This window comes from Ranitomeya imitator, chromosome 1 (assembly GCF_032444005.1).
Source record: "Ranitomeya imitator isolate aRanImi1 chromosome 1, aRanImi1.pri, whole genome shotgun sequence".
Classification (NCBI taxonomy): Eukaryota; Metazoa; Chordata; class Amphibia; order Anura; family Dendrobatidae; genus Ranitomeya; species Ranitomeya imitator.
In genome coordinates this window covers 374,825,544-374,840,500 of record NC_091282.1, presented here as the reverse complement: position 1 = coordinate 374,840,500, position 14,957 = coordinate 374,825,544, and the positions used below count along the sequence as shown (strand labels likewise).

The 14,957-nt window shown below is 42.1% G+C and overlaps 1 protein-coding gene across 1 annotated transcript in view; it reads left to right on the top strand.

Annotated features, from left to right (window-relative positions):
* The window catches only part of NGDN (neuroguidin), a 28,655-nt gene extending 14,594 nt beyond the window's left edge, over window positions 1-14,061 (top strand). The window contains exons 2-10 of the mRNA XM_069761804.1: window positions 7,221-7,280; window positions 7,372-7,443; window positions 10,071-10,208; window positions 10,380-10,517; window positions 10,668-10,785; window positions 10,863-11,031; window positions 12,554-12,704; window positions 13,267-13,327; window positions 13,458-14,061. Coding sequence (XP_069617905.1) covers window positions 7,221-7,280; window positions 7,372-7,443; window positions 10,071-10,208; window positions 10,380-10,517; window positions 10,668-10,785; window positions 10,863-11,031; window positions 12,554-12,704; window positions 13,267-13,327; window positions 13,458-13,477 — 927 coding nt within the window. The 3' untranslated portion in view covers window positions 13,478-14,061. The remainder of the gene's footprint in view (window positions 1-7,220; window positions 7,281-7,371; window positions 7,444-10,070; window positions 10,209-10,379; window positions 10,518-10,667; window positions 10,786-10,862; window positions 11,032-12,553; window positions 12,705-13,266; window positions 13,328-13,457) is intronic.
* The last annotated feature ends 896 nt before the right edge of the window (window positions 14,062-14,957 follow it).

The window sequence follows — 14,957 nt, the reverse complement described above, 5'->3', positions numbered from 1 at the left end:
TGGCCCCCAATTGTTACAGTCCTTTCCTTTTCTTCACCTCTACACACCGATATGTCACGTGACATCAATTTTCAGACAAGTTACATGAACACAAACATTTTGGACCCAATTCATCATTTGTGCTTTATTGAAGTTTGTTTTGTTTTTTTCTTGTGATCTAATCACTTTTTTTGTGCCAAATTCATGAAAATGGCGCACATGATTTATGAATTTGGTGCAAAATTTAAAAAAGAAAGCTATTTAGTTTTTTTTTTTGTTTGTTTATAAAAAATTTCAGCACCAAAGGTCACAATTTTTTTGAAAAGTCTAAAAAATTTGCCCAATTGGACCCTCCTCCAGAAAACTTATTTCAGCCTGGGACCAGCGTGGGATGCGCCAAAAAAGTAGCATTTGGTGAACGCCATGTTTCCTGACTCTGTCTACAACATCTGGAGAAACGAAGTTGAAATAAAAGCTTTAAATAGGAGACAAGTTCCACAAAATACAGCGAATAAGGTGCAAATATTGTAGATGTCGAAACAGATCAAATTACTCCCGAAAAGTGGAGAAACAGCCATGATGAATTGGGCCTTAGCTGTTGCACTTATGCTGTTAAAAAACAAAAAACACATTTCAGACAAGTTTGTATACAACTTGTGTTCAAGTCTATGGCAGTTGAGTCCCGGGTAACTAGTGACCAGCAGACAGAAAATCCAACACATTTGGAATATTTGCCACAATATTGTGCTAGGTCGCTGATTGCACTGTGATATCATAGAAAATCATTAGATGCAATAACACAATGTGACACACGTCTCCGAGTATCCGCAGCTTATGGCACTGCTACTTTGCTCACTTCCAATTATAGTAAACTAGATGGCAGCCCGATTCTAAAGAATCGGGAGTCTAGAATCCATATATACTTTATTTATTCAAATGTAAGAATAATACAATTAATAAATAATAGTAAGAAAGAACAAAAAAATGGCTGCACTCACCAGCTCTTGACAATTCTTGTTATTTAAGGTACAGTTACACAGGATCCATGAACATGCTTATGAGGGGAGGGATGAAAGACATCAGACTTAGCACGCTGTTTGCGCTTACATGCGGCATCGGCGGCTTTTCGCTCTGCATCATTACCATACTTTATATCAGACCTGATCTTACGTGCGCCATCATAAGCTTTGGACTCTGTGTCATTAGTATACTTAACAGTGTCCATGCGCTTGCATCTATCCTCTGTACTCTTGTTAGCACGCTGTTTGCGCTTACGTGCGGCAGCGGCGTCTTTTTGCTCTGCATTATTAGTATACTTTCTATCAGACCTAATCTTACGTGCACCATCAGCAGCTTTGGGCTCTGTGTCATTAGTATCCTTACTATTAGAGCTCATGTTGGCTAAGCTAAACAGCTTTAAGCGTGGTGGTGGCAAACAACAGGTTAATAAGAGGCAGTGTCAGGTAGTAGGAAAATAGCCAGTTAATAATAGGCAATAGTTCTTTGCAGGAATGCAGATATTAATAAATAGGCAGTTTATATTGCAGAGAAATTGCTGGGCAATAATGGACAAATTTGTCCTTATGTGGCAAATAATAGAGCAATATACCCAATGTGGCAAAGAAGAGGTTAATAAACGGCAGTCTCTCAGTATAACAGTCAGTGAATAATAGGCAGTATATGGAGAAAACACCAAACAAAAGTTCAAAATTGGTGTGAAAATGTCACTGAACCACTTCACAACTAAATATATATAGTTTTGGTAAATGGTATTATCATTTTTTTGACGAAATTCGGCAGGAGCTTGAAGAGCAACGTCACTGGGCCCGCCTCCACGCAGTAGAAACTTGCTGTGAGGTAAAAATTCAAAAATCACACCAAAATGGCGGGCGGAGTGTGTCACAGTACGGCACGTTTCTGATTGGTCGCTCGCAGCAGGCGGCAACCAATCAGACACTGGACACTGTTGACGTCACTTATCTCCGGACATTAGCTCCGGACATTAGCTCCGGACAGGAAGTTGGCACAAATTGCAGGAAGTAGTATTCTAGGCAATTATATATTAGATGGAAAACTGTAATACGTAGTACTTGTATGTCAGTGCTTTAGTGGTGGCTGTGGTCTAACTTTTCGAACCTGTACCCATTGGGAGAAAAGGGGATTCCACAACCATTTGGTATAGTTTAAAATTCTGTGTGCCCCCAAAGACTTGCATGCCGCCCTCCATTATGTTGAGGATTATTTACTTATTGCTTCTTTTAAAGCTCCAGTGTTTATTTTATTTCACCGCTGGAGTGGTGCTTAACCCCTTCACCCCAAAGCCTGTTTTCACCTAAGTGACAGGGCCAATTTTTACAATTCTGACCACTGTCACTTTATGAGGTCATAACTCTGAAACGCTTCAACGGATCCTGGTGATTCTGACATTGTTTTCTCGTGACATATTGTACTTCATGATAGTGGTAAAACTTCTTCGATACGACTTGCATTTATTTGTGAAAAAAACAAAAATTTGTCGGAAATTATGAAAATTTAGCAATTTTCAAACTCTTAGTTTTTATGCCCTTAAATTAGAGAGTTATATCACATAATATAGTTAATAAACAACATTTCCCACATGTCTGCTTTACATCAGCACAATTTTGGAAACATAATTTTTTTTTGTTAGGACGTTATAAGGGTTAAAAGTTGACCAGCGATTTCTCAGTTTTGCAACAAAATTTACAAAACCATTTTTTTACGGACCACCTCACACTTGAAGTGACTTTGAGGGGTCTATATGACAGAAAATGCCCAAAAGTGACACCATTCTAAAAACTGCACCCCTCAAGGTACTCAAAACCACATTCAAAAAGTTTATTAACCCTTCAGGTGCTTCACAGGAATTTTTTGAATGTTTAAAAAAATTGAACATTTAACTTTTTTTTCACAAAATTTTTACTTCAGGTCCAATTTGTTTCATTTTACCAAGGGTAACAGGAGAAATTGGACCACAAAAGACGTTGTACAATTTGTCCTGAGTACGCTGATACCCCATATGTGGGGGTAAACCGCTGTTTGGGCACATGGCAGAGCTCGGAAGGGAAGGAGCGCCATTTGACTTTTCAATGCGAGATTTGCTGGAATTGAGATCAGAGCCCATGTCACGATTGGAGAGCCCCTGATGTGCCTAAACAGTGGAAACCCCCACAAGTGACACCATTTTGGAAAGTAGACCCCCTAAGGAACTAATCTAGATGTGTGGTGAGCACTTTGAACCTCCAAGTGCTTCACAGAAGTTTATAATGTAGAGCCGTAAAAAAAAAATTATATTTAATTTTCACAAAAAATGATCTTTTTGCCCCAAATTTTTTATTTTCCCAAGGGTAAAAGGATAAATTGGACCCCAAAAGTTGTTTTGCAATTTGTCCTGAGTACGTCGATACTTCATATATAGGGATAAACCACTGTTTGAGCGCATGGCAGAGCTCGGAAGGGAAGGAGCGCCATTTGACTTTTCAATGCAAAATTGGCTGGAATTGAGATCGGACGCCATGTCGCATTTGGAGAGCCCCTGACGTGCCTTAACAGTGGAAACCCCCCACAAGTGACCCCATTTTGGAAAGAAGACCCCCTAAGGAACTTATCTAGATGTGTGGTGAGCACTTTTAACCCCCAATTGTTTCACTAAAGTTTAGAATGTAGCATTGTGAAAATTAAAAAATCATTTTTTCTTTCCACAAAATGATGTTTTAGCCCGCAATTTTTTTTTCTCCCAAGGGTAACAGGAGATAGTGGACCACAAATGTTATTGTCCAATTTGTCCTGAGTACGCTGATACCCCACATGTGGGGGGGAACCACCGTTTGAGTGCATGGCAGAGCTCGGAAGGGAAGGAGCACCGTTTGAAATGCAGACTTAGATGGAATGGACTGCAGGTGTCATGTTGCATTTGCAGAGCCCCTGATGTACCTAAACAGTAGAAACCCCCCATAAGTGACCCCATATTGGAAACTAGACCCCCCAAGGAACTTATCTAGATGTGTTGTTAGAGCTTTGAACCAACAAGTGTTTCACTACAGTTTATAACGCAGAGCGGTGAAAATAAAAAAAAATTTTTTTCCACGAAAATGATATTTTATCCCCTATGCTTTTATTTTCCCAAGGGTAACAGGACAAATTGGACCCCAAAAGTTGTTGTCCAACTTGTCCTGAGAACGCTGATACCCCATATGTTGGGGGGAACCACTGTTTGGGCACACAGGAAAACTCGGACGGGAAGGATCCCTGTTTTACTTTTCAAAGCAGAATTGGCTGGAATTGAGATCGGACGCCATGTCGCGTTTGGAGAGCCCCTGATGTGCCTAAACAGTGGAAACCCCCAATTATAACTGAAACCCCAACCCTAACCCTAACCCTAGCCCTAGCCCTAACCCTAGCCCTAACCCTAGCCCTAATGGGAAAATGGAAATAAATACATTTTTTTACATTTTATTATTTTTCCCTAACTAAGGGGGTGATGAAGGGGGGTTTGATTTACTTTTATAGCGTTTTTTTGGCGGATTTTTATGATTGGCAGCTGTCACACACTAAAAGACGCTTTTTATTGCAAAAAATAGTTTTTGCATCACCACATTTTGAGAGCTATAATTTATCCATATTTTGGCCCACAGAGTCATATGAGGTCTTGTTTTTTGTGGGACGAGTTGATGTTTTTATTGGTAACATTTTCGGGCAGATGACATTTTTTGATCGCTTTTTATTCCGATTTTTGGGAGGCGGAATGAACAAAAACCAGCAATTCCTGAATTTCTTTTAGGGGGGCGTTTATACCGTTCCACGTGTGGTAAAATGGATAAAGCAGTTTTATTCTTCGGGTCAGTACGATTACAGCGATACCTCATTTATGTAATTTTTTTATGTTTTGGCGCTTTTACACAATAAAAACTATTTTATATAAAAAAATAATTGTTTTTGCATCGCATTATTCTGAAAGCTATAACTTTTTTATTTTTCTGCTGATGATGCTGTATGGCGGCTTTTTTTTTGCGGGACAAGATGACGTTTTCAGCGGTACCATGGTTATTTATATCCGTCGTTTTGATCGCGTGTTATTCTACTTTTTGTTCGCCTGTATGATAATAAAGCGTTGTTTTTTGCCTTGTTTTTTTTTTTTTTTTTTTTGCGGTGTTCACTGAAGGGGTTAACTAGTGTGATAGTTTTATAGAGCGGGTCGTTACGGACGCGGCGATACCAAATATGTGTACATTTATTGTTTTGTTTTTTTTTTTACATAAATAAATGTATTTATTGGGAAATGTTTTTTTTTTTTTAATTTGGGGATTTTTTTAAATTTTTTTTTTACACATTCTATTTTTTTTTTTTTTTACTTTCTAACATTGTCCCAGGGTGGGACATCTCTGTATTAGATCAGATCGTTGATCTGACACTGTGCATAGCACACTGTCAGATCAACGATCTGACAGGCAGCTTAGCTGGCTTTCCAGCGCCTGCTCTTAGCAGGCGCCGGCTAGCCAGGTCACTTCATGACCCGGAAGGAGTCCAGCGGCCATCTTGGATCCGGGGACTCCTTCCGGGTCACCGGAGCAACGCGATCTCATTGCGTTGCTCCGGTGGGAGAGCGCAGGGAGCCCCCGTCCCTGCGCGATCCCCCTCTATGCCGCTGTCACTACTGACAGCGGCATCAGAGGGGTTAAATGCCCGCGATCGGCGATAGCGCCGATCGTGGGCATTGCTGCGGGGTGTCAGCTGTCATATACAGCTGACACCCGCACCCGATCACCGCGGCCCTCAGCGCGAGACCGCGGTGATCGGTGCGCCGTACTAGTACTGCTGCTGGCACTTATGCAGTGCCGGCAGCGCAGTACTAGTACGGCGGCTGGCGCGAAGGGGTTAAAATCCAAGTCCCCTGTTTGATACTCACCTTCTTGCATTTTCATCTGTTTTTGCCTCCGGTCCGTCTCCTGCATTTTGTGATCTGCCAGCTACTCCAGTTTTTCCATGCATTGAGCCGGAGGTCACTAATCAATGCAAGTCTATGAGAGCCTCGTTCGGGCCTTGTTCTGCCTCTCATAGGCTTGTATTGAAAGCTTGTGACGTAGTTTTTGAGTTCTAGACAGTCAGCTGTGCTCACAAGATGGCGCAGTGGGACTGGACCCATGCTGAAAAACGGTGAAGACTGCGGAGGGTGAGTATATGACAGGGGGCTTATGCTTAAAGCACCATTATAACTCCAGGTTTAAAAAAAAAAACACACATCTGGAGTGTGCTTTAAATTCCCTTATGGTAAATTCACACTGGGTTGACTGTGGATTAGCGATGAGCAACCATGGACCAGATTGCAACTTGGAGAGAGGTGGGATTGTCCGCTCATCACATCATGTCGTCTGATGTTAAGGGTTAAAACCAGGGTGTGTAGTCAGTAAGCCAAAACTCCGACTCCTCAACTTCCATGACTCTGACTCCACCAAAATGGTCTCTGATTCCGTCTCCACAGCCCTGGTTAAAACCTCTGTATCGGGTGTCAGTCCTGCTGGTAAAGTTTAGCCAAAGGTTCACCGACAGAAAAATGTGCGGCACATCTGTCCAAAGATATATAAAGATTATTTCATGCTAGTGAAATAACTTTTTTATATTGTTGGACAGATCATCCTCGAACCCATGCTTCAGATCGTTACATTCTGGCCGTGGACAGGAACTGCACAAAAAAGTTAACCTTCCGGCATTTTAGTCGAAGACCTGGTGTGATGTCATATATGTGCCCTGGGGCGTACAGGTGATGACGCTCCAGCTAATAGTAAGACAAGCACGGGATCCCAGAAGATCAGGAAATTCTCACAGTTCTCGTGCATAACCAAAATGCGCTGGCGCGGATCGGGTTTGCGTGAAGCTATCCACTCATTTGCACTGTGGATGTTCCATCCAGACTTGCTGCTGGAAGATCCGTAGCCTATTACAGTAGAAGCAAGTGGATGAGGTTTTGCCAAAAAGGGAAATCTGCAGTAGAAATTGACCTGTGGTGTAAGTTATAAATCCACAACATGTTAATTTATGCTGCAGATTTTAACTTCTGATTTGACTCTCTTCAATGTTTAGGGTAAAATTTGTGAGAATTCGATTTTGATACAGATTTACCACTACAGAAAATTTGTGTGTGCGCAGCATAACATTCAAGCTGAAAGTGATTTTGTAAGACAGGCTGTAGACATACTAACTGTATTCCCAATTGCCTTTTTCTGTAGGGCATAACACCTGAAGATCTGTCAGCGGCGAAGACCCTGCTTAGTACAATACAAGAACAGGTAGTTGATGTGATACTTTTCCCCACTCAAATTCTGCTCATTAATATGTGCTTGACCTTATTTATGATATCAACCTTATATCCTTTGGCAGGTAACAGCAGTCACAGCACATATTAAAAACCTAACTGAGAAAGTCCGAAATGGGGTTTACCCAACCGAAAAGGTGAGAGGAAAACATTTTAAGTTAAAATATTGATCCTGAATGCCATTGTACCGTTGTTCTAAATTATCCAATTGCTTGTGCTACACATAGCAGAGCTGAAGCCTTGCTATGTGTAGCAAAAATAATCATCTGCTATGAACGTCAGCCATAGGCCGGCATCAATAGGAGATCTGCAATGACAGGCATGGGGGTCTTCTGCAGACCCTCGGCTGTCAATCCAACCCATCAGCGCCCTGCGATCATGTGATGTTCTTCCTGTAAGCGCTAGTTAAATGCCGCTGTCAGAGATTGACAGCGGCATTTAACGTGTTAAAGGGAATCTGTTACCTACTTTTTCGTATATAAGCTGCAGCCACCACCATTAGGGGCTTATCTACAGCATTCTGTAATGCTGTAGATAAGGCCCCTTTCACACATCAGTTTTTCGCCATCAGTCGCAATCCGTCGAATTTTGAAAAAAACGGATCCATCGAAAATTGTCCAGCGGCCAGAGACAACGGACAAAGTAACGTTTTTTTTGTCCGTAGAAAAAACAGACAGCGACGGATCCGTCGCCGTCTGTCGTTTACTAGAATGGAAGCCTATGGCGCCGCATCCATCAAATGATGGAATCCGGAGACAGATTTGTTTGTTTTTTTTGTTTTTTTTACTGAGCATTGTCCGATATAATTAGCCAGATCCGCTAGTCGGATCCATCATCCAAAAAATGGATCCGTCGCATCTGTTTTTCACAATCTGCGACGGATCCATCGATCCACCGGATTGTGACTGACTGCAAAAAACTGATGTGTGAAAGGGGCCTAAGCCTCCGATGTATCCTGAAAGGTGAGAAAAGCAAGGTAAATTACACTCACCCAGGGGCGGTCCTGGTGCGGTTCGGGTCCGATGGGCGTTGCAGGTCTCGGTCCGGCACCTCCCATCTTCATACGCTGACATCCTCCTCGTTGCGGCGCAGGCTTACTGATTTGTCCTGTTGAGGGCAGAACAAAGTACTGCAGTGCGCAGGCGCCGGGCCTCTGACCTTTCCCGGTGCCTGTGCACTGCAGTATTTTACGCTGCTCTCAGCAGGGCACAGAATTACGCCTGCACAGGAGCCACGACAGAAGAAAGGAAGAGGACGTCATCGCACTAAGATGGGAGGCGCCGGACCTGCGATGCCCCCCCCCCGGACCGCAGCGGACCACCCCTGGGTGAGTATAATCTAACTTGTTTTTCTTTCAGGTTACATTGGAGGGCTTATCTGCAGCATTATAGAATGCTGTAGATACGCCCCTAATGGCGGTGGCCACAGCTTATATGCGAAAAATGAGGTGACAGATTCCCTTTAACTGCCTCATGTGGATCGTGCTTCCACCCCCTGCTGTTAGGGGCACATGACAGCTGGTCTGATCAGCTGTCATGTGCCTGAAGAGATGCGGGCTCAACACCAGAGCGCGCATCAGAGAGGGAGGCGATCTATACGTCATAGTTCTTAAATGGGATATTGTCGCCTTCAGGGGCATTTCAGCTTTTTTTTTTTTTTTTTATCTGGGTCAGTAAAGGTCTAACCTCTGCCTATCATAAAGTGATGACGTACCCTAGCAATATGCTACCGTTTCCTAATATAGGAAAATTCCTTTTAATTTGATGAAATTGAGTACATTGTTGGTTTTTGCTACATTTTAAGGAGCAGAGTATGCTATAGTTGTATTGTACACAAAAAATATTTAGGCTATGTGCACATGTTGCGGATTAGGCTTAGGAATTTCTGGTGCGGATTCTGCCTCTCCTGGCAGAAAACGCACCTGCGGATTTGTCATGTTTTTTGTGCGGTTCCGCAACATTTTTTGTGCGTTTTTCTTGCGGATTTGCTGCGTTTTTTACCCCTTTAGTTTTCTATAATGGAATGGGTACAAAAACGCTGCAGATTCACAAAGTGACATGCTACTTCTTTTAAACCGCAGCGGATTTTCCGCAAAGTGTGCACAGCATTTTTTTTTCTCATTGATTTACATTGTACTCTAAATCAATTGCGGATCTGCAGCGTTTCTGCACCTCAAAAAATGCTGGGGATCCGCAGAGAATCCGCAACGTGTGCACCTACCCTTAGGAGGAACTTGTTGCCTCAGAAAATGCTATTAATCTGCAGATGTGGGGGGATGTTTTGCATGTAAATAGCTTTACAATGCTGCCTGGCTTCCTTGCTCTGCACAGATACTCGTAGTATGCAAAGCAAGCTGTCAATCCAAGTGCCAGGGCGTGCTTATAGCCAGCACTCGCAGTGTAGCGCGCAGTGACTGTAGCCTCTCCATGCACGACCCCGTGATTGAAAGCCAGCTGCTTCTGGGAAGAAAGAGGTTCATTTCTCCTGGCACCTGCATTTTCAGAAAGATGGCATTGCTGTCAAACTCCAGATGAGCCTTCTGATTAACCCTATATCGGCAGGTAAGTAGCATGTTTTGAGTTGACAGGTTCCCTTTAGCACTGTTGCATGTGGACATGTTTTAACCTTCCAGTGCCACATTTAGGCAATGTCTGTGAGGGGTGGAAGCTGCAGACACCTGAGGCACAAAGTATACAATGATTGATATCCATTTCAGTGTTTATGTGCAGCGCAATGTGACCGAGTCCTTGGTGCTTTCTTCTAGGGTCTTAGCTTCCTAGAGCTGAAGGATCAGCTGCTCTTGAACTATATGCAAGATCTTGTCCACATCATCATGGAAAAAGCTTCTGGGAGGTCCTTGAAGGAAAACGCAGGCATCATGAGACTGGTGGAGACTCGAACAGTAAGTAGACCCTCTGCCTTGTACTATACACACATTCCCACGAGAGTTGTGTGAGAGAGGGTATCTGCTATGTAACTGCCCTATAACTGTCAGGTTATTTACGAAGTCTACACGTAGTCGCACACAAATGTTTTAATGTGCTATATTTTAATATTTTTGTGTCATTCTTAGGTTTTGGAAAAAATGCGTCCAATTGATCAAAAGCTGAAATATCAAATAGATAAGTTGGTAAGAGCCGCTGTGACTGGGAGTCTTGCTGAGAATGACCCACTGCGCTTCAAACCAAATCCTCAGAACTTGATGAGTAAGGTAAGACTATGACTTTTTGTCTGGTGAGCAAAGCGTTGAAATGTTTTGCCCTTTAGTTCACTTCTCATTATATTAACCCATTAGCGTCATTCATTCTTTTGTCTGCAGTTCAGCAGCTTCTTACCCTTGTTTCCATGTTTTTTTTTACAGTTGGAGGAGTCTGACCAGGAGGGTTCAGACAGTGATAAAGAAGAGAGTGGAGTAGGAAAGAAGTCTCACAGCAGTACCAGGAAATATATACCTCCTAGACTTGCACCAGTACAATATGGTAAGTAACATGTAATGACTTGCATATATCCCTGCTGTAGAAAGGTTTTGATGCTCCAATTGGACATAATCTCACAGATGACAATGAAGCAGAGAGGGAACAAAGAATACTACAGCGGGCCAAGAAACGAGCTCTGAGCAGCTCGGTCATCCGGGAGTTAAAAGAACAGTATACAGATGCACCAGAGGAAATCAGGGAAGGAAGAGCCTATCATATGATGCAGCATCAGCAAGAAGAGCAGCATCGGTGAGTAGCTTTTACATTGCTACCTTGCAAGCTGTGATCTTGGTCAGGCTTAGACAACTGTTTTTCACTGTGCATGATTTTTGTGTAATGTAGGACCTGAACTTTTTTTGGGGGGTTGCATTTTTGTATTTTCCTTCTCTTGTTCCAAGCCCCATAACTTTTATTTTTCCATTGACCGAGCAATATGAGTGCTTGTTTTTACCAAACTTTACCAAACAATTTATTGGAAAACAAGGAACACAATTCTGAGTATATTGACAAAAATGCATCTCCATCATTTTATTTTTTAAGGTGGGGGTTTGTTTTTACAGCTTTCATTCAACATAAAATTTTAAACGTTTGTTATATTTTTAAATACTTTTTATTTTTTTATTATTTTATTGTCACCTTTAGTGGACCTGCAATCATTCAATCACTTATACTGTATACTGCAATCAGATAGTATTTAGTGAATTTTTGATTCTGCTATGAAGCTCAAACTACAGCTGAGTTTCACATGATGTCCAAGATAACAGAGACACAGCCACTTTACTGCCATGGTAACCCATCAGTGCCCTGCGATCGTGTTGAGCCGATGGGAGCCAGTGCGCAGCGGCAATGGTGTCAAATGCTGCTGTCAAAAGATTGATGGCGGCATTTAAATGGCTAAACTGCAGAAAACTTATCTAACTGTGATTGCTGCGGTTCCTGGTTATGTAACACATCTGACTATTTTCTTTGGCGACCTATGGCAAAAATGTACCATATAGTCAGAATATACTTATCAGTAGTGTGGCGGTAGCAGGAGTCGGGCGATTCTGCGGTGGTCTTACGCTGCAGGGTGATCATACTCCCTTCTTATGCTGGCGCGGCAGTATTCGGCAGTGCTCAGTGGTGCAGGGGCTCCGCCAACATTTTGAGAAAGCCCAGATCCCCCGCACTTCCATTGCTGCAATGGTTGGCCTCCGAGAAAATGGCTGCCAGTAGCGACACATGCGCAGATTGAGATCTCGGGAGATGAGATTTCAGTGCTAAAATCTCAATCTGCGCATGCGCCGCCCCAGGCGGCCATTTTCCTGGAGGCCACCACATCGCAGCAATGGATGTGCAGGGGCTCCAGGCTTTCACAAAATGACGGCAGAGCCCACACCAGTGAGCACCGCTGAATACTGCCGCGCCATCCTGGGATGGGATTTCCTGGAGGCCACTTCATCACAACAATGGGTGTGCTGGGGGCTCAGGGTTTTCAGAAAATGTCAGCCGAGCCCGCGCACCCTGAACACTGCCAAACCTGCCGCACCAGTCTGGGATGAGTCATATCGCCGGACCACCAAACACCCACTGTGACAAAGCTCCACCAGCGCTGCCGATCTACCCTCGGTAAACTGAATTAGGACTGTAAGACGGACATCCATTTGACGAATTATTTTTTTTCCCCTACTTTCCTTCTGAAAATTTGGGGTGCGTCTTATGATCTGAAAAATACGGTATGTCATAGGTCGTGAGAGTTATGTACAGATTTTTTTTTTCTATCTTTTTATAGGACAAACTATGAAGAATCTATGATGGTGCGATTAAATGTGACTCGAAAGGAAAAGGCTCGTAAGAAGAGGGCACTTGCCATGACGTCACAGCTCAACTCACTCACACACTTCACAGATATTAGTGCCCTAACTGGAGAAGCGAGAACAGAGGTGAGAGATTTACCTGGATTCCAGACATCTTCCTCTTTCAACAACCTTTTAAAAACCACAATAGTATAATGGTTGAAAAAAATGCTGCAATATATCGAGAAAAATGTTTTTTTCCTATCAGTCATGCCCACACCAGGCACCACTCCAACCGTACTCAGTTCTTGGTCTTCCACTGATCATTTACTCTAGTTGCAAAAATTTGTCTTGAAAGTGAAATCAGGATCTTCTGTCCTTACTGTGTGCTCTTTATGGAAGACATACTGGCAGGTAGTTACCGCCCACAATTAGGCTTCGGACAACCCCTTTAAGCTTGGTATACACCTTCAATTTAGATTATCCTCCATATGGCCTATCATTTGTACATGAGATTGTTCACACAAATGAATTGACTATCAACAAGTTAGCTTGAACTGGTTGATCATGGCTCAAAAAAAAGCGGTAGAAAAAAGAAAAATTTCCTCGTTGTTGATCTGTCTGTCTGACTTGTGTTACCTGGTTTCATTTGTTTTGTTTTTTAATTTTCTTTTTTAATTTTCTTATTTTTATTTTATTTTGTATAAAGGACTTCATGCATTCTGCCAAGAAATCCAAAAAAGGACATAAGAAGGGTAAAAACAAGAAAGGTAATTTTATTTATATTTTATACTATTTTGTGTTTGTTTGAATTTTTCATGGTTGTCGTTTCCTTATGGGCATAAACTCATAGCAACATTTGAAGCCTATTACAATATATTTCTTTCCTCTCCTTTCTAGGCTTTAGAAAGCGCCACTGAGGAATAACCACCAGTCAACTCTTAACTTTCTACAAGTGTATTGCGCCAGCAATTCCAAAGCAGTGCCAACCACTCACTGTTTGCATATCTCTGAGGAACTTTCATTACAAAATAACTAGCATCTTTGTATTGTATGGACTTGTGCCATGTTATTGTTGGCTGTACTGGAAGATATGGAAGTTCACAAAATTTTCCTAATTTTTATAACAATTAGCAGAATTTTTTCAAAGTAATGGGACTTGTTTTTTAAGTGCAATAATAATGTTCCAGAGAGATAAGGTGAATAGGTCCTAGCGAGAACTTGTATTAGCCTTGTCTTAAAATGACCTTTGGCATGCCTATCCCTATTTTTCATTAAACGATTAAGAATTTGTTTCTCCAAAACAGTTCCTTTTGTAGAAATTAAGTTTTCTTGTTACTTTCCTATTTATAATATTGACCTGCAATTTATTTTATCTGTCCTTGTAGAGCGGCCCTTTATTAGGGATTAGCTAGGACCAGTGACTCTGGCATAAAGTGAACCTCTTCCCATAAAGAATAAGTGTACCTCATTGCCCCTTGTGCAATAAATAATGTGAAGTGTTTTTTTTTTCTCTCCCAGGTTAGTCTATTCATTTAAAGGAAAATAGATTGATGTTGCCAAAATTAGGGGCATGAACAAGATCCTGGCTGCATAATTACAGCCAGGTATATTTTTCTCCACAATCCAGCGGCATTTTAGAGAAAATGTAGCTTTATCCCACATTGCTCCAATTGATTGACAGGCCTTCCATGTGTGTACAGGAGAGACCCGTCAATCACGAGGATGAAGATGGAAAGAAGCCAGACAGGGGCTGCAGATGGCCTAGTCTTAAGGTTTTCAGAGTGAAACACGCCTGGTTGCATTCACACAGCCGCGTTCTGATTCCCATGGTTCAGGCAGCATGAATATAGTGGCTGTTTCCCTTTAAGACTAGTGTGTATCAGATTTGATATTTCAGGGGCTACAGTCTAATCTCCTTGTCCTTGTTTCCACCAGTGTGTTTTCTGGGTGTTATTCCATTTATTCCTTTCAGTCTCACACTTCTGCTTATTGCTGTGTTTCAAGTGATGCGTTCACTATGTAGATCAGATATCCTTAGTATTGCACAGGTGCTAATTTCATCACCCGCTCAATCATTAATTCCATCACCTATGCAATGCTAAGGAAATCCTGAAAACATGACCTGTTGGTGGGTCTTGAGTTGAGAAACACTGATGTAGATAAATGGGTACATCCCGTCACCAAAGAATGCATGGATAAGACTACTGATAGCGATGATATTGAGATGGAAGGTCCTAGCAGGGTAGTATATAGGTTTTTTGTTTTCTACAATAGCATTGGAGCGCACAACCAGTGCATGTGCAACAATCCAGCAGCCAAGCTAATAATGGTAAAACATTTTGGTAATAACAGTCTACTTTTTGTAGACTTCTACACAGTCTTCCTTCATTAGCGTCC